A 26,989-nucleotide genomic window follows, 5' to 3' on the forward strand; every position below is an offset into this window, starting at 1 on the left:
GTGTCGTCTGTGCCCAGGACAGCCCCCAAAGGTGGAGGCTCCCCTGGGAGACACAGCAGATTATGTGAGGGAGGGTGCCCCTCACTCGCTGGCAAGTGGGTTACATTGGACCCCTGCCTAAGGCCCACAATGCGATATACGCATTTACAGCAGTGGACACTGCTACGGGGTTGATGTTTGCTTGGCCGTGTCCGGCTGCGGATCAGCGGCATACAGTGCTCGCTCTTACGTGGCTGTGCGCCCTCTATGGCCGCCCCCAAGTCATTGAAAGTGACAGGGGTACCCATTTTACGGGGCAAGAAGTGCAGCACTGGGCTGCCAGGATGTACATACAATGGTTGTTTCATACCCCGTACAAGCCACAAGCAGCTGGCATGATCGAATGCTATAATGGCCTTTTTTTTATTAGTTTCAGGTGTACAAGACAAGGTAATACTTAGACGTTCATCATTTATATCCCTCACACTGTGAACCCCCCTCCCCCCATCCACTATCCCTCCGACCTCACACCGAGCCATCACATTATATATATATAAAATTATAGTTGGCATTCATTAATGTTTAGCTTCTGGTGTACAGTGCCATGGTCAGGCATCCACAGTATCCCTGCGGTGGTCTCCCAAATAGGACACATGTTATAATGGCCTTTTGAAGCAAGGCCTCCGGGTGTCAAACCACCCTCCCATGATGCGCGACTGGGCCTCGTGTCTATGGGACGTCGAGAATCCTGAATGAGAGACCACGGAAGGGAGGGCCTGCACTAGTAGCAGCTCTGCTACATCGAACGGCCCCTCCCATTCAGTTACAGGTTACAAGTGAGGTTCTGTTAAAGCCAGGCTACGGCAGAAATGGAAACATTTTGCTGCCAGCACCCACATGCTTGAAAGCAGGGGAACGGCAGCAATGGACTTGGCTTTGGTGGGACAAAAGCCCCCACTGTCAGTGGTTGGGCCTGATAGCCCCATGGAGGGCTGGTTTGACTCATGGTTTGCAAGTGACACCAGGGTTGGTGGCCACAAGTGGCTGTGGTATATAGAGGCCCCGATGCCGGGACAATTTTGTGGGGAACCTATGTGCTCTCTCTATGGACTATTATGGGGTCCCTGTTTTGTTACATGTTGAAACTACGCAAGGGACCCCAAGCACTACCATAAAGGTCTGGTACCACAAACCGGGAAAGGTGCCAGTGGCAGCGACGCTCCTTTCCCAGGACAAAAAGCTAGGATGTATCCTAGATGTAATATATCCAGATGGAAGGGATTTGCTGTTGTTGGTTCCTAAGACTGCTATTTCTTTCCTCCAGTAGTTACCTATAGGCTAATACGGCACAGGGTCCATCGCAGAAGACGCTTGTCACATAGACTGTGAAGAGAGACCCTGGAGGGGTGGAGTGTGGGGACAGAGTCCCAGAGAGCAGTTTCCAGGCGCTTGGCCTCGCGTGGGAGTGGTACTGGCTCAGGTGGTGGATAGCCATCGGCTGTGACTGGTTGGCCATTGGCTGTAGCTGGTTGGCCAATTGGCTGCTGAGGTAACTGCTGTGACAATGCTCTTTTTTTGGTTGGTTGGCAGGCAGAAAAGCAGACACCACTGGTTGGTTGGTTGGTTGGTTGGTTGGTTGGCAGGCAGAGAGAAGTGAATGGCAGACTGCAGATCGTGTGAATCCTACTGCATGTGTCTCACCCAGGCCACCAGCGAGAATATAGTGATATGACACTCTACCACTATAGTGATATAGTGGCTCCGTGGGTGTTCCTTTTTGGCCTCACCATATCCTGTGTTCTCATGTGGGGAGCAGGACCAGAGACCTCACATGAGTCCCTGCATGACAGCAATACTTTACATCCCCATGAGTATTTTGTAGATACCAACTTGTAGTTCTTAATCCCTTCCCCTTTTTAACCCATCCCCCAACTCCCTTCTACCTGGCAACCCTCAAAATGTTCTGTGTATCTATGAGTGTGTTTCTGTTTTGTTTGTTTATTTATTTTGTTTTTTAGATTCTGCATGTAAGTGAAATTGTACAGTGTTTATCTTTATCTGTCTGAATTATTTCAATCAGCATAATACCCTCTAGGTCCATGTTGTTGCAAATGGCAAGATTTCATTTGTTTTTATGGCTGAATAATATTCCATTGCATATATGCACCACCTCCTCTTTATCCATTCACCCACTGATGAACACCCCGTCTGCCTCCACATCTTGGCCATTGTAAACAATGCTGCAATGAATATGTGGATGCATACATCTCCTGAAAGTGGTGTTTTGAGTTTCTTCAGACAAATACCCAGAAGTGGGAATACTGGGTCCTTCTTTGTCTCTTGTTATAGCCTTTGTTTTAAAGTCTATTTTGTCTGGTGTAAGTAGTGCTACCCCACCTTTTTCTGTTTGTTTGTTTGTTTCCATTTTCATGAAATCTCTTTTTCCATCACTTTACTTTTTTTAAAAAAATTTGATCACTTTACTTTCAGTCTGTGTGTGTCTTTCAATCTGAAATGAGTCTCTTACATGCAGCATACTCGTATGTAAGGGTCTTGTTTTCTTACCCATTCAGTCACCCCATCTTTTGATGGGAGCATTTAATCCATTTACATATTGCCATTTTGTTATTCATATATATTTTTTGGTATTAAAGAAGTCCTTCTAAGACTCCTTGTAATATTGGTTTGGTGGTGATGAACTCCTTTAGCTTTTTATTGTTTGGGAAACTCTTCATCTGTCTTTCAATTCTAAATGATAGCTTTGGGCTGCGTAGAATAATCTTGGTTGTAGTTCCCTGCTTTTTATCGCTTTGAATATTTCATGCCAATCCCTTCTGGCCTGCAATGTTTCTGTTGAGAAATCATCTGACAGTCTCATGGGTGCTCCCTTATAAATAACTAACTGCTTTTCTCTTGATGCTTTTAAAATTCTCTCTTTAAACAGTAACACTAGCAGCAGTGTGAGTAACAGCAGCCTCAGTGGGAGTGGCGTGGAGCAGCAAAGGGAGCTGGTGTGCATGGCTGAGGTCCTGCTGCTGGGGAGAAACTACAGCTCAGGTTGCATGAAGAAAAGGCTATTTAAAATAGGCAGCAACATCTCAAAACCTACCCAAACTGTTGTATCGTGAAATAACTGATTGACTGGCTGATTTGTCACAAAGAGGTTTGTGACAGAGAGATGGCAATTAAACTCATGCATAAATTAGCAGACCAGGGCATTATTCATCATGTGTGTAATCACCATAAGGAATTTAAGAATGTCAAATGTTCTACCACTTTAGGATGATGACACCTTCCCACTGGACAATGAAGTGAAGGTCTTCATGAGAGGACAGAGGCTATATGACAAGTATGTTCCACATGAAATACCCCACTGTAATTTTAACTTGTAGAGAGAAGCAGGGCTATTTTAGTCTTTCACCATTTTCACTTCATCCTGGTTAATCCATGTGGGATGGTTACATAACTGTTCCTTTAATAATGAAAAAAAAAACTTTATCACTCATTTGCTTCTCTCTTTGCCAGAAATTAAGTCAATGTCATAAGATTCTTTTTATTATTTTTTTGTTGTTGTTGTCGAGAGCCCACTGGCCCATTTGGGAATCGAACCGGCAGCCTTCGGAGTTAGGAGCATGGAGCTCTAACCGCCTGAGCCACCGGGCCGGCCCCATAAGATTCTTAATATAGAATTTATTTAAATTAAAAGATTCTCTCTTTGTCTTTAACATTTGCCATTTTAATTACAATGTGTCTTGGTGTGGGCCTCTTTGAGTTGATCTTGTTTAGGACTCTCTATGCTTCCTGGGCTTGTATGTCTATTTCCTTCACCAGGTTAGGGAAGTTTTCCATCATTATTTCTTCAAATAGGTTTTCAATTCCTGCTCTCTCTTCTCTTTCTGGTATCCCTATGACGTGAATGTTGGTACTCTTAATGTTGTCCCAGAGGTCCCTTAAACTATCCTCATTTTTTTGGATTCCTTTTTCTTTTTGCTGTTCTAAGTGGGTATTTTCTGCTACCTTGTCTTCAAAATCATTGATTCTATCCTCTGCTTCATCTAATGTAATGCTGATCCCCTTGAATGTATTCTTCATTTCAGTTGTATTCTTCATTTCTGACTGGTTCTTTTTCACATGTTTTCTATCTCCATTTTTATGTTTCCTATCTCTTTGTTGAAGTTCTCACTGAGATTGGTGAGCATCCTTATAACTAGTGTTTTGAACACTGCATCTGGTCTGTTGATTACTTCTGGTGTATTTTTCACTTCAGTTATTGTAGTCTTCATTTCTGACAAGTTCTTTTTTATGGTTTCTAGTCTTTTTTTATGCTTACTATCTCTTTCTTGAAGTTCTCACTAAATTCCTTAAGCATCTTTGTACCAGTGTTTTGAACTCTGTATCTGGTAGGTTGCTTGCCTCCATTTTGTTTAGTTCTTTTTCTGGAGTTGTCTCCTATTCTTTCATTTGGGTCACATTTCTTTGTCTCCTAATTTCAGCTGCCTCTCTGTATTTGTTTCTCTGCATTAGGGAGATTTTCCATGTCTTCCAGTCTTGGCTGGGTGGCCTTATTTGGTAGGTGTCCTGTGGAACCCAGTGGTGCAGTCTCCTGATCACCTGAGCTGGGTGCTCCAGCAGTGTCTCTTGTGTGGGTTGTGTGTGCCCACCTCTTGTAGTTGGGCCTTGATTGCTGTTGGCACATCAGTTGGTGGGACTGACCCTCAGGCTGACAGGCTCTGAATACTGGCCATGACCACAGTGTATTAGCTGCTGTGTTGGGACTGACCCCATGAGCGGGATTCACTCCAGTGGGCTCCAGTGCATGTGGAGACCACTCTTTAGGAATGCCACGTGTGGGGATAACCAGGTAGTTCTCTGGTATCATCTGAAGCTGGCTTCTTGGTGTGTTGTTTCTGGGGCATCTCAGGAGGGGCTCCCATACAGGCCAAGGTCAGCTACTGCCTGTGACCAGCCCGGGTCTACCTGGTAGCAGTGACAGAGCAATCCATGGTTGGTCCCTGCCTATGCTGAACCTGAAGGCTCATGAGAGATGCCATGCTGCAAACAGAGGACAGCTACCACCAATACCAGGCCTAGGGTAGCTCAAGAAATGGCCCAAGGCATCCCAAAGACTGTAATGCATGCCAGCTGCCCATAAGGCTCAGCCACTAAAGGAGTCTCAGGTAGTACTCAAATTGAGTAGGGCTGGGTCTCAATGGAGTCACCAGGGTGGAACAAGCGGAGTTCACCAGGTTAATGCAAATTCAGATTTGGCTATGTGGGGGAGGGATTAACACAGGAAAGATGGCGCCCTCAGGCTGCATGGGAGGAGAGCTCAACAGAAGAACAATGGCGACTGTCCCTCTAACCCTCGCCCTAAAGTCACACAACTCTGGTACTTCCAGAGCCACCATCCCTCTACCAGAGCCCAGAGTGAACTCCTGAAAAATGAAAGAGTCTGTGCCCTTTAAGAGGACACCTTGCTTTCCAGCAGCCTTCTGTGTCATCTGGACAGATGGAATCCCCACTGATTTCCATAGCAAGATGTTGTGAGGGTTCCTCTTCCCAGCAATGGTACTCTGGCCTGGGGAGCTGGGTATGGAGTGGGACATCTGAGGAGACCTCTGCAGCTGAGCTATCTCTCCCAATTCTCAACTGCCACACATGGGTGTGGGACCATGCTTAGATTTTTTTTTTTTAAGAAGAGGATGCAGAAAATTATCAAGGATGGAAACAAATATAGCCTTACTATAACTTTGTAAAACAAGAGAATTTTATCTGCAATTAATTAAACCTAATCAGAAAATTTGCAATAGCAACACATATCAGTTATAGTTTTATAAAGGTGAATAGGCAAAAGTGTCTAAAAGGACAGCAGATAATTAAGGATAATAGTTCTCATCTATAGTCCCAATATTGACAAAGTACATGAGATTTGAACTGTATTTTAAAATGCCTATTTGTAACTTATTATAGTTAAAAGAACCCTGATGGTTTCTCAAATCAAGTGTAGAAAAGATAGTTTTTTAATAAATGGTGTTAAGACAACTAGTAGTGATCTGGGGAAAAAAAAGTTAAGTTGGCTCCTTATCTCATATATTATTACACCAGGAAATAGTCATTGTATTTAAATGTTAAATTTTAAACCATAAAAGTAATAGAAGAAACCATGGGGAATTATTTTGTAATCTTGGCTGGGATAGGAAAGACCTTGCAAAATAGGGAACAAAATTCAGAAGCCATAAAAAATGTTGACAAATTAGAATAAAATCCAATTTTTCTAAATGGCAAAAAAAAAATCAATAAGCAAAACTGAAAGACAAGTGACAAACTTGGGAAACAGACAAGGGACTGGTTTCCTGATTTAAGAGTTCCCACAAATCAATTTTTTAAATGTTCATCCTAATAGAAAAATGAGCAAAGGATATACAGAGAGTGAAAAGAAAATGCAAATGTCTTTTAATTATATGAATAGATTCTCAATAAATAATATTCCTAATAAAAGAAATGCAAATTAAAACCACAACATACAATTTTTCACCTATGAGATTGTCAAAAATCTCTAAGTTTGATAACACATTGTTGTCAAGCTGTGGAGAAACAGGCACTCTTACACACTGTTGGTGAGAGTATATACTAATACAACCTCCATGGAGAGCAATTTGGCAGTATCAAAATTGTTAAGTGGACATATTCTTTGACCCAGAAATTTCATTCCTAATAATTTAAACTATAGATACATTTCCACATGTAGCAATGTTTGGTAAGATCAAGAGAATGGAAACAAGCTAAATACATAAATAAGGGAGTATGTAGGTCAATTAGAGCACATTATTGGGAATGTTATGCAACCATTAAGAAAAACAAGAATGTGCTTTATGCAATGATATAAAATAATCTCCAAGCTACATTGTTAAATGAATAAAGTAGATGAAGATGACAACAGTATGCTACCATTTGTTTAAAAAAGGGAGGAAGAAAGAATATAAATACATATTTGTTTATATAGTCATAAAATCCCTAGAAGGATGGATAAGAAACTAATGATATTAGTGCCCTCCAGGTACTATGTGACTAAAGGAAACAGGTGGATAAAACATTCACACAGAAAACCTCTCATCTGCTTGTGTCCTTGTATGTTATTCTAAGAGGTGGGATCATTACAATGGGAGGTGGAACGTTTTTGTAGACTTTGATACATATTTCAAATAACTTTCCAAAGGGTTCAAGTTTAACCATTAAACCAAGCTAAATGCCATAATAAGGCAGCAAACAAACAATCTAAATGAAGGGATATTCCACAGGAAAATCAGACTGGCCCCCTTTATGAAAAGAAAAAGGGGAGGTTGTGTTTGATTAAGAGAGCAATAAAAATATAATAGATACAATTTGTGGTCTTAGATTTGATTTGGTTTGGATATTTCAGGGATAGCAGGGGAAATCTGACTATGAACTGTGTAATAGATGAGATAAAAATTTACTGACATGGATAAAAATGGCGGCACGAGGTGAGCTTCTATAAAGCTCCCCTGGAATTTACAACTAATCGAACAACAATAACTCCACAAAGGACTCCCTGCACAGCAGACAGACAAGAAGAAGAGGCCCACTACTAAATTCACTAAAGGTGGCAGAATCGTGCGAACAGGGGAGGAGGGAAGGGAGAAGTGCGGACATGGAGCCCCGCGGACGCAGGATGCAGACCTAGATCAATGCTCCGAGCTCACTGCATCCTGGAAATATCGCAGCTGCGGGAGAGGGTAGAACTCGGACTTCTAGGGCTCTGCTTATGGGCCACAGGGCTGAGGAGGCAGCATATAACACGGCTGAAACCAACGCTCATGGCAAAGACCTCAGACAAAAGACTGAGGGAAGAAGGTTGAAAATGGTGGTTTAAGGCTTCACTGCCGAGCAGAGAACAAAAGCCTTAGGCACTGAGACTAGCCGCCACCTCCTTACCCTCCCAGAGCTGTCCCTGCCCCCACCTACCCGGTGCTAGAAGCGGAAGAGTAGCAGTGTCAGATCAAAATAACAGAATATTTGCTGTTCTGAGGACTGTGGACCACAGACACAGATTCGCGGCCCAACTAGTTCCGGCAAAGAGAAGGGATCTGTGGAAGCGGGACCAGCTGTGGTGGTGGTCACCGCTATTGCTCTGGGCCACCTCTCACAACACACCTCGCCCCTGGCCGAACCTATCTGGGTGGATCCCTGCAGGAGTAAACAGAACTGCTGAAACATACAGGCTCTGAATCTGGTACAGAAAGAGCTTTGGTACTTCAAAAGCTCTCCGCATCCCCAAAGGGACGTGGCGCCCTATGACCCAGGCGAACTGTTAACAGAGGAAAAGCCCATCTCCCAGGGAATCCCCCCATTGTGTGAGAGGCTGGAATAGTGCAGAAAAAACATATCACTACTGCGTGAAAGGAAAAAAAAGTCTGCAGTCGGAGAGAAAATAAAACATTCTACCAACAAGTAGTGGAAAACAAAAGAAAGACCTCTTCCTATCAATCTGTTGCAGAAGCCACTCCTGTAGATGTCTAGGAAGAGAAATAATAAATCAGTAATTGCCATGAATAACTAAGGCAACAAGACAGCTCAGAAAGAAAGTGAAAAGTCTCCAGAAAAGGAACTTAAAGATATGGAAATATGTGACTTAAATGACAGACAATTCAAGACTGCAGTTCTGAAAAACCTCAAAGAGATGCAAGAAAACACAGAAAGGCAATTTGAAGAACTCAGAAGCACAATCAAAGAACAACATGAGCATTTTACGAAACAGATTGAAATTTTCTAAAAAAGAACCAAATGTAATTTCTGGAGATTAAGAACTCAATAGAAGAAATTAAGAATGAAATAACCAGCATAGATAGTAGAGTTGACCAGATGGAGGAAAGAATCAGTGACATGAAAGATAGAAACCTGGAAATTACACACATGGAAGAAACAAACTTGAGACTTAAAAGAAATGAAAGAACTCTACAAGAACTTTCTGATTCCATCAGAAAGAGCAATATAAGAATAATGGGCATACCAGAAGGAGAAGAAAGAGAGAAGGGAACAGAGAATATATTCAAACGAATTGTTCATGAGAACTTTCCAAATAAGTGGACAGAACTGGATCCTCAAATCCAAGAAGCAAATAGAACACCAAATTACCTCAATCCCAACAGGCCTCCTCCAAGGCACATTGTATTGAAGATGTCTAAAATCAAAGACAAAGAAAGAATCCTCAAGGTAGCCAGGGAAAAGAAGACTGTAACCTACAAAGGAAAGCCCATTAGATTTTCATCAGATTTTTCAGCAGATACTCTACAAGCCAGGAGAGAGTGGAACCAAATATTCACACTATTGAAAGAGAGAAATTATGAGCCAAGAATAATATATCCAGCAAAGATGGCCTTTAGATATGAAGGAAGAATAAAGACCTTTCCAGACATACAGAAGCTGAGGGAATTTTCTAATACACGACCTGCACTAAAGAAATACTAAAGAAGGCTATTCGACCACCATCAACAGGGACAATTTCTGGCAACATAAAACGGGAGACAGTAAAGGCCTGAACAAGAATATGGGAATGGACAAAGTAAGTGTGCTGAAGAAAATGGAATACTCTAAATATCTAACTTTCTTTTACATAAACTTAATGGTAACCACTCAAAAAAAAACCAGAACTGAAATATATACTGTAATAAAAGAAGAAACAGAGAAAAACATCATAGAATACCACCACACAGAAATAATAGACAGCAACAAAAAGGCAAAGAAACAATGGACACACAGCCTTACCAGAAAACTAAAGATAGAATGACAGGAAATCCTCGCATATGGACTAAACTCACCAATGAAAAGGCACAGAGTAGCAGATTGGATCAAAAAACTAAACCCAACCATATGCTGTCTCCAAGAGACACATCTCAGTTACAAGGACAAGCATAGATTCAAAGTGAAAGGATGAAAATTGACACTCCAAGCAAATGGTACCCAGAGAAAATCAGGTCTAGCCATAATGATATCAGATGAAACAGACTTCAGGGTGAAAAAGATAACAAGAGACAAAGATGGACATTTCATAATGGTAAAAGGGACTATACAACAAGAAGACATAACAGTCATCAATATTTATGCCCCCAATCACAGAGCACCGAAATATACCAAGCAACTACTAAGAGAACTAAAGGGAGAAATTGACCAAAACACAATTATACTAGGGGACTTAAATACATCATTGACAGCTATGGATAGATCATCCAAACAGAAAATAAATAACGAAATAGCAGCCATACATGACACATTAGATGAAATGGACATAATTGACATATATAGAGCCCTTCATCCTAAAACATCAGACTTTACATTCTTTTCGAATGTATATGGAACATTCTCAAGGATAGACCATATATTGAGATATAAAATCAGCCTCAGCAAATTTAAGAAGATTGAAATCATACCAGGCATATTCTTTGATCACAAGGCTTTGAAATTAAATATCAACTGCAAAGAGAAAGCCGGAAAAAAACACAAATACATGGAAATTAAACAACATACTTTTAAAGAACGACTGGGTCAACGAAGAAATTAGAGGAGAGATCAAAAGATACATAGAAACAAATGACAATGAAAATACATCCTACCAAAATTTTTAGGATGCAAGGAAAGCAGTTTTAAGAAGGAAATTTACATCATTATGGGCCTATGTCAAGAAACAAGAATAATCCCAAATAAATAACCTCATGTTACACCTTAAAGAACTAGAAAAAGAAAAACAAGTAAAACTCAAGATCAGCAGATGAAAGGAAATAACAAAAATCAGAGCAAACTAAATGAAATAGAGAACAAAAACACAATAGAAAAAATTAATGTGACAAAGAGCTGGTTCTTTGAAAAGATTGACAAAATTGACAAATCCTTGGCTAGACTCACTAAGATAAAAAGAGAGAAGACACTAATTAACGGAAGCAGAAATGAAAAAGTGAACGTTATCATGGACACCACAGAAATACAAAGGATCATCCAAGAATACTATGAAGGACTATATGCCACCAAATTCAATAACCTGGAAGAAATGGACAAATTCTTAGAAACATATAGCCTTCCAAGGCTGAACCATGAAGAACAGGAAAATGTAAGCAGACCGATCACCAGTAACGAAATTGAATCAGTCATCCAAAATGTTCCCAAAAGGAACAGTCCGGGACCAGATGGCTTCACTAGTGAATTGTACCAAACCTTCAAACAGGATCTAATACCAATCCTGCTCATACTCTTCCAAAAAATTGAAGAAGAGACAGTACTCCCTAACTCATTTTATGAGACCAACATTACCCTGATACCAAAACCTGGTAAGGACAACACAGAAAAGGAAAACTACAGACGAATATCTCTGATGAATACGGATGCAAAAATCCTAAACAAAATTCTAGCAAATCGAATACGACAATGCATTAAAAAGATTGTTCATCATGACCAAGTGAGGTTCATCCCCGGGGCACAAGGATGGTTCAACATCTGCAAATCTATCAGTGTGAAACATCACATAACAAAATAAAGAACAAAAATCATAGGATTATGTCAATTGATGCAAAAAAAGGATTTGACAAGACACAACATCCATTTATGATTAAAACACTTAATAAAATAGGTATAGAAGGAAAATACCTTAACATAATAAAATCCATGTATGACAAGCCCTCAGCTAATCTCATAATTAATGGTGAAAAACTGAAGCCCTTTGCTCTATGTTCAGGAACACGACTGGGCTGTCCCCTATCACCTCTGCTTTTCAACATAGTGTTAGAAGTCCTTGCCAGAGCAATCAGGGAAGAGAAAGAAATAAAAGGCATCCAAATTGGGAATGAAGAAGTTAAATTATCACTCTTTGCTGATTACATGATGCTATATATAGAAAACCCTAAATACTCCACCAAAAAGCTATTAGAAACTATCAACGAATACAGTAAAGTTGCCGGCTACAAAATCAACGTACAAAAGTCCATTGCATTCCTATATACTAACAATGAAATCTCACCAAAAGAAATACAAGAAACAATTCATTTTGCAATTGCAGCAAAAAGAATAAAATACCTAGGAATAAAATTAACCATGGATGTGAAGGACCTATATGCTGAAAACTATAAGACATTTTTGAAAGAAATTGAAGAAGACACAAAGAAATGGAGAGACATTCCGTGCTCATGGATTGGAAGAATCAACATAGTTAAAATGGCCATATTACCCAAAGCAATATACAGATTTAATGCAATCCCCATCAAATCCCAAAGGCATTTTTTAAAGAACTAGAACAAAAAATCGTCAGAGTTTTTTGGAACAACAAAAGGCCCCGAATAGCCAAAGCAATCTTAAGAAAAAAGAACAATACTGGAGGTATCACACTCCCTGACTTTAGTTTGTACTACAGGGCTACAATAATCAAAACAGCATGGTATTGGCAGAAAAACAGACACATAGACCAATGGAATAGAATTGAGAATCCAGAAATTAAACCACATGAATATGGACAGATAATTTTTGACAAAGAAGCTAAAAACATACAATGGAGGGAAGACAGCCTCTTCAATAAATGGTGCTGAGAGAATTGGATAGCCACGTGGAAGAGAATGAAACTGGACTGCTATCTGTCACCATGTACCAAAATTAATTCAAAATGGATCAAAGACTTAAGCATAAGACCTGACACAATAAACTGCATAGAAGAAAACATAGGTACTAAACTTATGCCCTTGGGTTCAAAGAGCATTTTGTGAATTTGACTCCAAAGGCAATGGAAGTAAAAGCTAAAATAAACGAATGGGACTATATGAAACTTAAAAGCTTCTGCACAGCAAAAGAAACCATCGACAAAATAAAGAGGCCACCAATTGAATGGGAGAAGAGTTTTGCAAACATTGCCTCCGATAAGGGGCTAATATCCAAAATATACAAGGAACTCATGAAACTCAACAACAACAAAACAGACAACCCAATTGAAAAATGGGCAGAGGACCTGAGGAAACATTTCTCCAAAGAGGACATATAAATAGCAAATAAACATATGAAAAAATGCTCAACATCACTAATCATCAGAGAAATGCAAATAAAAACCACAATGAGCTATCACCTCACCACAGTCAGAATGGCTATCATCAACAAGACAAATACTAACAAGTGTTGGAGAGGCTGTAGAGAAAAAGGAATCCTCATACACTGTTGGTGGGAATGCAGACGGGTGCAGCCGTTATGGAAGGCAGTGTGGAGGTTCCTCAAAAAGTACGAATAGAATTACCATATGACCCAGCTATCCCTCTCCTGGGTATCTACCCAAAAAATCTGAAAACATTTATCCATAAAGACACGTGTGCTCCAATGTTCATTGCAGCTTTGTTTACGGTGGCCAAGACATGGAAACAACCAAAATGTCCTTCGATAGATGAATGGATAAAGACGTGGTGGTATATATACACAATGGAATACTATTCGGCGGTAAGAGAAGATGATATAGGAACATTTGTGACAACATGAATCGATCTTGAAAATATAATGCTAAGCGAAATAAGTCAGACAGAAAAAGCGGAGAACCATATGATTTCACTGATATGTGGTATATAAACCAAAAACAACAAAAGAACAAGACCAACAATTGAGAAACAAAAACTCATAGACACAGACAATAGTTTAGTGGTTACCAGAGGGTAAGGGGTGGGTGGGTGGTGGATGATGAGGATAAGAGGGATCAAATATATGGTGATGGAAGGAGAACTGATTCTGGGTGGTGAACACACAATGGGATTTATAGATGATGTATTACAGAATTGTACACCTCAAATCTATGTAATTTTACTAACAAATGTCACCCCAATAAATTTAAAATAAAAGATGACATAAATATAAGATAAACACAAAAAATATACTGATGTGGAAAGATGGAAGTTGTTTACTGAAAATTGCAGTTTACAAAATAACATGAATACTACGATTTTATTTTGGTTAGAAAAGCAAGTGGACTCTCATTGCTAGTGTGAATGCAAAATGGTGCAGCTGCTTTGGAAGACAGTTTGGCAATTCCTTACAAACTAAAAATACTCTTACCATACTATTCAAAAATCACACTCCTTGGTATTTTACCCAAAGGAGCTGAAGACTTATGTCACATAAAAACCTGCACATGGGTTTTATAGCAGCTTTATTCATAATTGCCAAAACTTGGATGCAATCAAGGTGTCCTTCAGTAGGTGAATGTATAAACTGTGGTACATCCAGACAATGGACTATTATTCATCACTGAAAGAAATTAGCTATGAAAAGACTTGGAGAAACTTTCAATGCATATGACTAAGTGAAAGAAGCCAATCTCAAAAAGCTAGATACTGGATTATTCCAACAAGATAATATTGTTGAAAAGGCAAAACTATGGAGACAGTTAATAGATCATTGATTGCCAGGAGTTTAAGGGAGAAAGAGATGAACAGGCCGAGGGCACAGAGGATTTTTAAGGCAGTGAAATTACTCTGTATTGATATTATAATGATGGATATAGATACATTTGTCCAAACTCATAGGATGTACAACACCAAGAATGAACCATAATGTAAACTAAAAATCAAGGGAACTGGACACTAGGGAATCAGGGCAGTTTGGAGTGTTAAATATAAAGATGAGAGACTCATCCAAGGGAAAAAAGATGCAATCTCAGAATAAAAAAGTAGAACACTTTTAAAGATGTGAGTAATAGCCTAAAAAAGAACTTACAGAAAAGAAATTCTAAATATTTCTTATGGTTAAAGATCATGTTTCTTTTCTAGGAAGCCTGTTTAAATAAAGAATAAAGAGTCAGGACCAGATATCACCAGTGAGAGAAAAGGCAGATACACAATATTTTCAAATGACATTTCTTACATTACATGTGTTTGGCCAGATGTTGGCTCAAAACATTACTATCAATACTTCTCACAGGAAAGGCAAGCTCCAGGTGTTAAGAGCAAACTTACTGCACCTACAACTGACCTTTAAAAACTCCTGGGACTTTCAAGCTTGGTAAATCCATAGTCAAACCACACCCAGCACTGTTCTCAACTTTGTGGTGCCTTCTACCAGAGAACACTCCTGCATACACTAGATTAGGCAACTAGGGGCGAGAATATAACTCTCATTCATAAAAAATCTTTTGAATTGATTACTTGCAAAAAAATTTTTGAGTCAGTCTACAGTTACAAAAACAAGGCTGTCAAACAAATGAGAAACAAAAACTCATAGACACAGACAGTAATTTAGTGGTTACCAGAATGTAAGGGGGTGGGAGGTGGGTGATGAGGGTAATGGGGATCAAATATATGGTGATGGAAGGAGAACTGACTCTGGGTGGTGAACACACAATGGGATTTATAGATGATATAATACAGAATTGTACACCTGAAATCTATGTAAATTTACTAACAATTGTCACCCCAATAAATTTAATTAATTAAAAAAAAACAAGGCTGTCAAAGAAGGGAGTCAAGCAATTATTGGGGGTTGGTGGACACATCTAAAAGGAATTGGGCCAGAAATCTCTGGCTAAAAAAACTAATGATTATAATAGTTAGCATTTAATGAAAGCTTACTACGTTTCAGGTTTCACTGACAACTGCTGTTGTCAGTGTTTTTCATACATTCTCTCATTTTATTCTCACAACATGTCTAAGAGGTAAATAATACCATCTTGGTGTTTGAGGAGAGAGGGCCCAGGGAAAACGAAAATGGATGAACAAGAATTGAGACCAGAAGACTGGTGACAGAAACCTGGTGGAAACATATCTAAGAAAGACCACAGTGAGTGTGTGAGTCTTGAAAGGGAGACTGTGAGTTAAAAAAAAATGGCGGCGTGAGGTGAGCCTCTGTAACGCTCCCCTGGAATTTACAACGAATCGGACAACAATAACTCCACAAAGGACTCCTTGCACAGCAGACAGGCAAGACGAAGAGGCCGACTACTGAATTCACCTCCAGGTGGGTGAATCGCGCGAGCGGGGGAGGAGGGAGAGGAGAAGTGCGGAGACGGAGCCACGCGGGCGCAGGACACAGACCTAGCTCAGTGCTCGGAGCCCGCTGCTCCCGGAAATACCGCCGCTGCGGGAGAGGGAAGGACTCGGACTGCTAGGGCTCCGCTTACGGCCCACAGGGCTGAGGGGGCAGCATACAAAACCGCTGAACCCAACGCTCGCTCACGGCAGACCTCGGAGCAAAGACTGAGGGAAGAGGGCTGAAATCGGTGGTTTAAGCCCTCACTGCCGAGCGGAGAACGGAAGCCTTAGGCACGGAGACTAGCCGCCCCCTCCCTACCCTCCCAGAGCTCGCCCCGCCCCCACCTGCCCAGTGCTAGAAGCGATAAAGTAGCAGTGTCGGATCAAAGGACAGAATATTTGCTGCTCTGAGAACTGTGGACCGCAGACACAGATTCGCAGCTCAACTAGTTCCGGCAAAGGGGAGGGAGCTGTGGAAGCAGGACTGGCTGTGGTGGTGGTCGCCGCCATTGCTCTGGGCCACCTCTCACAACTCACCCCGCCCCTGGCCCCACCTATCTGGGCGGATCCCTGCAGGAGTAAACAGAACTGCTGAAACAAACGGGCTCTGAATCTGGTGCAGAAAGAGCTTTGGAACTCCAAAAGCTCTTCGCATACCTATCAACCTGTTGCAGAAGACACTCCTGTAGATGTCTAGGAAGAGAAATAGTAAATCAGTGATTGTCATGAATAACCAAGGCAACAAGATAGCTCAGAAAGAAAGTGAAAAGTCTCCAGAAAAGGAACTTAGAGATATGGACCTTTGTGATTTAAATGACAGAGAATTCAAGATCGCAATTCTGAAAAAACTGAACGAGATGCAAGAAAACACAGAAAGGCAGTTTAATGAACTCAGAAACACAATCAAAGAACACCATGAGCATTTTACAAAAGAGATTGAAATCTTGAAAAAGAACCAAATAGAATTTCTGGAGATTAAGAACTCAATAGAAGAAATTAACAATAAAATATCCAGCTTAGGTAGTAGAGTTGACCAGATGGAGGAAAGAATCAGTGACATCGAAGATAGGAACCTGGAATTTACACAGAGGGAAGAAGAAAGAGACTTGAGACTTAAAAGAAATGAAAGAACTCTACAAGAACTTTCTGACTCCATCAGAAAGAGCAATATAAGAATAATGGGCATACCAGAAGGAGAAGAAAGAGGGAAGGGAACAGAAAATATATTCAAACAAATCGTCGATGAGAACTTCCCAAACTTGTGGATAGAACTGGATCCTCGAATCCAAGAAGCAAATAGAACACCTAATTACCTCAATCCCAACAGGCCTTCACCAAGGCACATTGCATTGAAGCTGTCTAAAATCAATGACAAAGAAAGAATCCTCAAGGCAGCCAGGGAAAAGAAGACGGTAACTTACAAAGGAAAGCACATTAGATTATCATCAGATTTTTCAGCAGAAACTCTACAAGCTAGGAGGGAATGGAACCAAATATTCAAACTATTGAAAGAGAGAAATCACGAGCCAAGAATAATATATCCAGCAAAGATCTCTTTTAGATATGAAGGAGGAATAAAGACCTTTCCATACATACAGAAGCTGAGGGGATTTTCTAATACACAACCTGCACTACAAGAAATACTAAAGGAGGCTATTAGACCACCATCAACAGGGACAACATGTGGCAACCGAAACATAAAAAGGGGGAGCGTAAAGGCCTGAACTGGAATATGGGAATAGAGAAAGTAAGCGTACTGAAGAAACTGGAATACTCTAAATATCAAACTTTCTTTTACATAAACTCAAGGGTAACCACTCAAAAAACATCCAAATCTGAAATATATACTGTAATAAAAGAAGAAACAGAGGGAAACATCATAGAATACCACCACACAGAAATAACAGACAACAACAAAAAGGCAAAGAAACAATGGAGACACAGCCTTACCAGAAAACTAAAGACAGAATGACAGGAAATCCTCACATATCAATAATCACCCTAAATGTAAATGGACTGAACTCACCAATAAAGAGACACAGAGTAGCAGATTGGATCAAAAAACTAAACCCAACCATATGCTGCCTACAAGAGACACATCTCAGCTACAAGGACAAGCATAGACTCAAAGTGAAAGGGTGGAAATTGACACTCCAAGCAAATGGTACCCAGAGAAAATCAGGTGTAGCCATAATGATTTCCGAAGAAACAGACTTCAGGGTGAAAAAGATAACAAGAGACAAAGATGGGCATTTCATAATGGTAAAGGGGACTATACAACAAGAAGACATAACAGTCATCAATATTTATGCCCCCAATCAGGGAGCACCGAAATATACCAAGCAACTACTAACAGAACTAAAGGGAGAAATTGACCAAAACACAATTATACTAGGGGACTTAAATACATCATTGACAGCTATGGATAGATCATCCAAACAGAAGATAAATAACGAAATCGCAGCCCTAAATGACACATTAGATGAATTGGACATAATTGACATATATAGAGCACTTCATCCTAAAACATCAGACTATACATTCTTTTCTAGTGTACATGGAACATTCTCAAGGATAGACCATATATTGGGACACAAAATCAGCCTCAGCAAATTTAAGAAGATTGAAATCATACCAAGCATATTCTCTGATCACAAAGCTTTGAAATTGGATATCAACTGCAAAAAGAAAGCAGGAAAAAACACAAATACATGGACATTAAACAACATACTTTTAAAGAACGACTGGGTCAAAGAAGAAATTAGAGGAGAGCTCAAAAGATACATAGAAACAAATGACAATGAAAATACATCCTACCAAAATTTTTGGGATGCCGCGAAAGCAGTTTTAAGAGGGAAATTTATATCATTACAGGCCTATCTCAAGAAACAAGAAAAATCCCAAATAAATAACCTCATGTTACACCTTAAAAAACTAGAAAAAGAAGAACAAGCGAAACCCAAGGTCAGCAGAAGAAAGGAAATAACAAAAATCAGAGCAGAACTAAATGAAATAGAGAACAAAAAGACAATAGAAAAAATTAATGTGACAAAAAGCTGGTTCTTTGAAAAGATTAACAAAATCGACAAACCCTTGGCTAGACTCACTAAGATAAAAAGAGAGAAGACACTAATTAACAAAATCAGAAATAAAAAAGGGGAAGTTATCACGGACACCACAGAAATACAAAGGATTATCCAAGAATACTATGAAGGACTATATGCCACCAAATTTAATAACTTAGAAGAAATGGACAAGTTCTTAGAAACATATAGCCTTCCAAGGCTGAATCATGAAGAACTGGAAAATCTTAACAGGCCGATCACCAGTAACGAAATTGAATCAGTCATCAAAAACCTTCCCAAAATCAAAAGTCCTGGACCAGATGGCTTCACCAGTGAATTCTACCAAACCTTCAAAGAGGATCTAATACCAATCCTGCTCAAACTCTTCCAAAAAATTGAAGAAGAGTCAGTACTCCCTAACTCATTTTATGAGGCCAACATTACCCTGATACCAAAACCTGGTAAGGACAACACAAAAAAAGAAAACTACAGACCTATATCTCTGATGAATACAGATGCTAAAATCCTAAACAAAATTCTAGCAAATCGAATACAACAATGCATTAAAAAGATTATTCATCACGACCAAGTGGGGTTCATCCCCGGGGCACAAGGATGGTTCAACATTCGCAAATCCATCAATGTGATACATCACATAAACAAAATAAAGGACAAAAATCATATGATTCTATCAATTGATGCAGAAAAAGCATTTGATAAGATACAACATCCATTTATGATCAAAACACTTACTAAAATTGGTATAGAAGGAAAATACCTCAACATAATAAAGGCCATATACGACAAGCCCTCAGCTAATCTCATAATTAATGGTGAAAAGCTGAAGCCCTTTGCTCTACGTTCAGGAACACGACAAGGTTGTCCCCTATCACCTCTGCTTTTCAACATAGTGTTGGAAGTCCTCGCCAGAGCTATCAGGCAAGAGAAAGAAATAAAAGGCATCCAAATTGGGAATGAAGAAGTTAAATTGTCACTCTTTGCAGATGACATGATGCTATATATAGAAAACCCTAAAGACTCCACCAAAAAGCTATTAGAAACAATCAATGAATACAGTAAAGTTGCTGGCTACAAAATCAACGTACAAAAGTCCATTGCTTTCTTATATACCAACAATGAAATCTCAGAAAAAGAGATAGAAAAAACAATTCCTTTTGCAATTGCAGCAAAAAGAATAAAATACCTAGGAATAAACTTAACCAAGGATGTGAAGGATTTATATGCTGAAAACTATAAGACATTTTTGAAAGAAATTGAAGAAGACACAAAGAAATGGAGAGACATTCCGTGCTCATGGATTGGAAGAATCAACATAGTTAAAATGGCCATATTACCCAAAGCCATATACAGATTTAATGCAATCCCCATCAAAATCCCAATGGCATTTTTTAAAGAAATAGAACAAAAAATCATCAGATTTGTTTGGAACCACAAAAGACCCCGAATAGCCAAAGCAATATTAAAAAAAAAGAACAATACTGGAGGTATCACACTCCCTGATTTTTCCTTGTACTACAGGGCTACAATAATCAAAAAGCTTGGTATTGGCGGAAAAACAGACACATAGACCAATGGAATAGAATTGAGAACCCAGAAATAAAACCACATAAATATGGACAGATAATTTTTGACAAAGAAGCTAAAAACATACAATGGAGAAAAGACAGCCTCTTCAATAAATGGTGCTGGCAGAATTGGATAGCTACGTGCAATAGAATGAAACTGGACTGCTATCTGTCACCATGTACCAAAATTAATTCAAAATGGATCAAAGACTTAAGCATAAGATCTGACACAATAAACTGCATTGAAGAAAACATAGGTACTAAACTTATGGACCTTGGGTTCAAAGAGCATTTTATGAATTTGACTCCAAAGGCAATGGAAGTAAAAACTAAAATAAACAAATGGGATTATATGAAACTGAAAAGCTTCTGCACAGCAAAAGAAACTATTGACAAAGTAATGAGGCAACCAACTGAATAGGAGATTTTCGCAAACAGTTCCTCTGATAAGGGGCTAATATCCAAAATATACAAGGAACTCATGAAACTCAACAACAAAAAAACAAACAACCCAATTGAAAAATGGACAGAGGACCTGAAGAGTCATTTCTCCAAAGAGGATATACAAATGGCAAATAGACATATGAAAAAATGCTCAACATCGCTAATCATCAGAGAAATGCAAATGAAAACCACAATGAGATATCACCTCACCCCAGTCAGAATGGCTTTCATCAACAAAACAAATAGTAACAAGTGTTGGAGAGGCTGTGGAGAAAAAGGAACTCTCATACACTGTTGGTGGGAATGCAGACTGGTGCAGCCGCTATGGAAGGCAGTGTGGAGGTTCCTCAAGAAATTACGAATAGAATTACCATATGACCCAGCAATCGCTCTCCTGGGTATCTACCCCAAAAATATAAAAGCATTTCTCTATAGAGACACGTGTACTCCAATGTTCATTGCAGCTTTGTTTACGGTGGCCAAGACATGGAAACAACCAAAATGTCCTTCGATAGATGAATGGATAAAGAAGTTGTGGTACATATACACAATGGAATACTATTCGGCGTTAAGGAAAGATGATATAGGAGCATTTGTGACAACATGGATGGATCTCGAGAGAATAATGCTAAGTGAAATAAGTCAGACAGAAAAAGCAGAGAACCCTATGATTTCACTGATATGTGGTATATAAACCAAAAAGAACAAGACAAACAAATGAGAAACAAAAACTCATAGACACAGACAATAATTTAGTGGTTACCAGAGGGTAAGGGGGTGGGGGGTGGGTGATGAGGGTAAAGGGGATCAAATATATGGTGATGGAAGGAGAACTGACTCTGGGTGGTGAACACGCAATGGGATTTATAGACGATGTAATACAGAATTGTACACCTGAAATCTACGTAAATTTACTAACAATTGTCACCCCAATAAAATTAATTTAAAAAAAAAGAAAGGGAGACTGTATAAGGGGTCTAATAGTAAGGGGAAGAAAGGAGAGGGGGGAGAATGCTGAAAGGGAGAGGAAGGAGTCCAGAGGGAGAAAGGCGAGGAGCTGTGAAGCAGGAGGAGAAGCTAAGAAAGAGGTGGAGGAGCAGCCAATAGGGGGGGATAGGGAGAAACAAAGAGGGAGGAACAGAGAGGGAGGAGGAGAAGCTGAGGAGGGGGCTGAGAAGGATTTGAGAGGATAGCGAAGAAGTAGTCATGAAAGAGGGGAAAAGGGAGGGACCAAGATACAGGAGAGGGTGGGGCCTATGGGAGGGGAGGGGACTATAAGGAAAGAGGGGAGGGAGGGGCGGAGCCGAGAGGGAGGGGAAGGTGAGCCGCAGAGACAGAAGGGAAGGAGCCCATAGAAAAGGGGAAAAGGAGGAGCTGAGAGGAGTTAAAGGAACCGAGAGGAGGGAGGAGGGAGGAGCGTAGAGCTTGGGAAAGAGGATCAGGTGAAAAGAGAGATCCAGATCCGCCAAGCGCAAGGCTCCGAGGTTGAGACCCTGAGACACCCACAGAGAGGGCTGTGTCATCCCGGGTCCGAGTCAAAGAACCACCGACCCTGGTTTGCCCTGCTGTGCCCCGTACCCCTGCCCCAAGCCTTCTCCTCACATCTCACTCCCTCCGTCTGGTTCTTACCTCGCAGGCTGCAGTCTTTCGGTTCGCCTCGCAGAAGTTGACCGGAGCCAACCCGGGGAGGTAGAAAGCGGGGCAACGAGCGGCCTGAAGCCCCAGGAGAAGCCCCAGCAGCCACCTCAGCCCAGGGAGGGCAGGCCAGAGTTTGGTTCCCACGCGGAAACCACGAGCACTCATTTTAGGAGCCGGCTCAGCGCTCGGGGACACGCACCATGAGAGAGATTGCAAGCAGTGGAGGGGAGAAGTGGAAATGATTAGGTAGAATCGTAGTAGGCAGGGAAGAGCCAAGATCGACTGCTGGAACTAGAACTCCCAGGAAGGCCACTTATTCTGGCGACACACTGGCTTGGAACCCAGTTGCTAGGTGCCTGGCTGGGTTTGCAAGCGCGTGTAGTACGCCTGCGTGCGGGTCCCGCCGCTTTCAACCCCACCCAGCCTAGCACTTTCCTGGGGTAGAGGCAGTGCCTTACCCACTACCTTCAGTGCTGCCTCGCGAACTTGAGGGAGGGCGTGCAGAGGAGGCTGTCTGACAGGTCTCAACATCCTCATATCACAGGGTCTCCCGTCCTCCCGAATTTTCCTTTCCCTTTACCACAGTAGCAAGTTTACCGCCCCCGCCATCTACATTTCTTGCTACCCGGCTTGCGGGTCGGGGGGAGGGGTGGCAGGGGTGGAGAAGAGGGGGAATTCCATGGCCTCGCTGCCCAGTGGGTAGTGGCTATTAGGCGCTTGAAATAAAGCTAGTCGGAAGTTGATGTTCTGTGTCAACTGCACACCGGGTTTCAAAGATTTTGCACGGCAAAAAGACTGCAAAACCTCTATATTGATTACATGTTGAAATGATAATATGTTGGGTCTATTAAGTTAAAGAAAACATTATTAAAATTAATTTCACCCGTTGCTTTTTATTCAAGTGTGGCTACTAGAATATTTAAAATTACATGTCCGGCTCGCATTATATTTCTATTGGACAGCGCAGGTCTAGGGAAGGAGGAAGGTAGGGAAAAGACTAAAGAAGAGGGAGGGAAAGAAAACAGGTTGCTCTTTGAGTTTTAAAGAAAGTTTCTCTTAGCGGCAGGGGTCTTATTTTGCAACCTCTGTAAGAATCCTTGTCTCTCTTACCTTCTGCTCCTTGTGCTGTACTATATATAATGCAAAGTGCTTGTATTAGGACCTAGAGAACATTGTCGGTAATATAGAACAAACACTAGAAGAGCTTATTTTACCACCTGTGTCTCAAGAACTATAGAGAACAAGAAGTCATTTGTTTATGCTGAGACTCAAGCGCCTGGCCTAGTGCCTTTCTGCCCAGGTCCCCTCCCTCCAAGACATCTTTTCTTTTGCTTTTTGGCAGGCTGTGATTCAAGACTGGACAAAGGCAGTGAGATCGCCATTAGCACAGGCATGCAGAAATTTAGCAAATTAAGGCTTGGACTAGAGAGGTGGGTAAAGTTGCAGGAGAAATAAAGGAGAAAATGTACAATCAATCGGAATTAGGGGAGTTGTGAGAGTGAAAAAACTGAACTTTAACAAGAGAATTAAAAGCCCATGTAAAGATTTGGAGAACAGGATAATATGATCGGAAGGGATACCACCTTTGTGAAAAGGCACAGGAAAAGGGAGCTAGGAAGCATGAGAGTAGTCACAGTTGGGAATCACCAGAGCTTCTCTGGTCTGCCTTTGGATGTAGAAGTGTATATGTTAAAATAAAGGGGATGCTCTGCCAGCTTTCCAGGTCTGGGCCCCAGGCATCCAGCAGCTGCACTAGGACCAAGCAGGCCAGGACTGCTGTAGGACTGGGTGGTCTGCAGAGCAGGGGGGCTCTCACCAAGTGAGGGGAACATGGGTATCAGGCACTTCCTGGGGTAGGTATGCCACCCAGGTCACCTACACGATGCGGACCCCAGCCTCTTTGAAGACACCAGAGAGAGGTGAGAGGTAGGAAAGAGCAGCAGTCAGCGTGTTCATGATACTTTCAGCCTTCATCACCATACATCCACTACAACTCCAACACTGTCATTGAAGTCTTCCATTAAAGCTCCTAGCAGGGCCATGTCTGTTAACCTCAAGAAGTGGAGCATCACCAAAGGCTACATCCCCATTCTCAGCAACAACACACAACCCTCCTGATGTCAACAGTGTGTGATTGTCATCAGCTCCAGCCACCGCTGGGCCCAGAGATCTGAGTGACCCTAGGACTTTGTCTTCTGGCTTCCCACCACCCCCTCCAAGATGCAGAAGCCCCAGGGAAGCCTTGTGCAAATCATCCACTAGACAGGCCTAGCTTTGCCCAACACAAAGGCCTCCCCTCCCCTATGCTCCAATTTAAAGACCTCTTTCAGAGTGAGGCCTGCCTGCCACCTCTGGCCAGCCCTGTACACCTTCTCAAGTTGTACACAAACAGGAACAGTTTCAGTTCTTTTCCAACTTCTATGCCTTTTGTTTCTTGCCTTGTTGAACTGGATAGGATTTCCAGTATGATGTTGAATGGAAGTGGTGAGAGTAGACACCCTTGCCTTGTTTTCCATCTTAGGGGGAAAGCATTCAGTCTTTCACCAGCAAGTGTCACAATAATTATAGGCTTTGTATAGCTGCCCTTGATCATGTTAAGTTCCCTTCTCTCCCTAGTTTGTTGAGTTTTTATTGTGACTGGATATTGAATTTTATTCAATTTTTTTGGCATCAGTTGATAGGATTGTGTGTTTCTTCTTAAGACTATTCATATGGTGCATTACATTGATTTTCAGATGTTGAGTCAGCCTTGTGTTTCCAGAATAAACCCCCACTTGGTTGGTTGCTGTGTATAAAAGCAACAACAAAACAAATGGGGCTATAATATGGTGTGGAATGCAAAATTTGCAAGCCTTATGGAAAATAAAATTCAGAGAAATTAATTTCTTAATGTAAGCTATGCTCCAAACTCCAGGGAGACATGGGTTCTCCCTCCTGTGCCATCAGGGGTATTTTGGTAGAAAAGTGAAGAACACTTTATTTGTTTTATTGGCTTACTTGTCTCTCTCCCTCTACTGAAAGTAAACTTCTTGAGCACAGGATCCATTTCTTCCTTATCTTCATATCCCTAGCACAGACCTGACCACTTAATAAGAGCATAGTAGAGATCCGAATAAATGAAAGGGTCATACATGAATACCATGTAACTTACACTGTCATAGACATTTTTATATGTTTTACCTCATTTACAAATCAAAAGAGCATGCAACCGAAAGATGAGAGTAAGTGTAGATAACAAGGGGAATAGCCCTTTTGTTTATGTAGCAGTAGTTTGCAAAGTCCCTGCCCATCCATTATTTCACGTGATCCTCCTAGTGAGCATGTGAGGTAGGCAGAGTAGTTATTTTATGTGAGGTAACAGAGGCCAGGAGAAGTTATTGCTTGTCCAAGGTCACACAGCTAACAGATGAGCAAGTTGAGGCTAGGAAGTAGGTCTCTCATGTTTAATATAGTTCTCAAATATAATGGTATTAAAAGGATGTGAAGAAGTGTTTGGAAATAAAAACTAACCAAACTCATTTTACGATGTAGCTATTAAATTTCCAGCTATATCAACAATGAATATTTCAGAAACAAGCAAGTAAAAGATTGAGCGAAGTATATGAATCTCAAGTTAGGAGCTATCGTTGGTAATGGTGCATGGAGAGAAATTTGTGATATGCAGTATCACTCAAACAATTTTGTAAAAGAAGAGAAACACAAGGAATAGCACTTCACCAAAGTTGGTGCTTTAGGCCGCATTAAAGAAAATGTGTAAAACAGACTAATGTAACTACTAGGTCTTTAATAGTTGATTTTCCCCCGCCAGTTCTAACCATCTGGAGTTAAAGATATTCAAGCCACAGCTCCCATCCTCTTTCCAGGTCACTTCAACAGGTACATACCAAAATGTAGTAGTAGAACAAAGAAATACTGTAATGCAGTAGAGTCATGCTCTATTTAAGCCACGTTTCTAAATCTGCATATTGGAACATCAAAAAGGGGAACTAACGTGCCCTGGTAGGCCAGTAGTGTCAGCTCCAGAGGCCACATCAGACCTTTCACAGTGTGCTGACAGGGCCAGACTAGCTTATCACTCGGTTTTCCTGCCTTGACTCACTTTTTCCTTCCCAGATCCCCCCTAAATATGTTTCTCTCAAAGAAATAGTGCAAATCTAGCTGTACCCCACTCTTTGAAATCCTTTGCTGGACAGTTCAATGCAATGTGACGTGCTGGATTGGATCCTGGCACAGAAAAAGGACGTTAGTGGGAAAACTGGTACAATCCAAACAAAGTCTATAGTTTAGT

At 40.8% G+C, this 26,989-nt stretch overlaps 1 protein-coding gene across 1 annotated transcript in view; it reads right to left on the reverse strand.

The window, feature by feature from the left end:
- Nucleotides 1-23,327, reverse strand: part of LOC308495358 (transmembrane 9 superfamily member 2-like) — a 124,823-nt gene extending 101,496 nt beyond the window's left edge. Inside the window, exon 1 of the mRNA XM_081043406.1 lies at nucleotides 22,693-23,327. Coding sequence (XP_080899532.1) covers nucleotides 22,693-22,866 — 174 coding nt within the window. The 5' untranslated portion in view covers nucleotides 22,867-23,327. The remainder of the gene's footprint in view (nucleotides 1-22,692) is intronic.
- Between the last annotated feature and the right edge of the window lie 3,662 nt (nucleotides 23,328-26,989).

This window comes from Rhinolophus hipposideros (genome assembly GCF_964194185.1).
Source record: "Rhinolophus hipposideros genome assembly, chromosome: X".
Taxonomy (NCBI): domain Eukaryota; kingdom Metazoa; phylum Chordata; class Mammalia; order Chiroptera; family Rhinolophidae; genus Rhinolophus; species Rhinolophus hipposideros.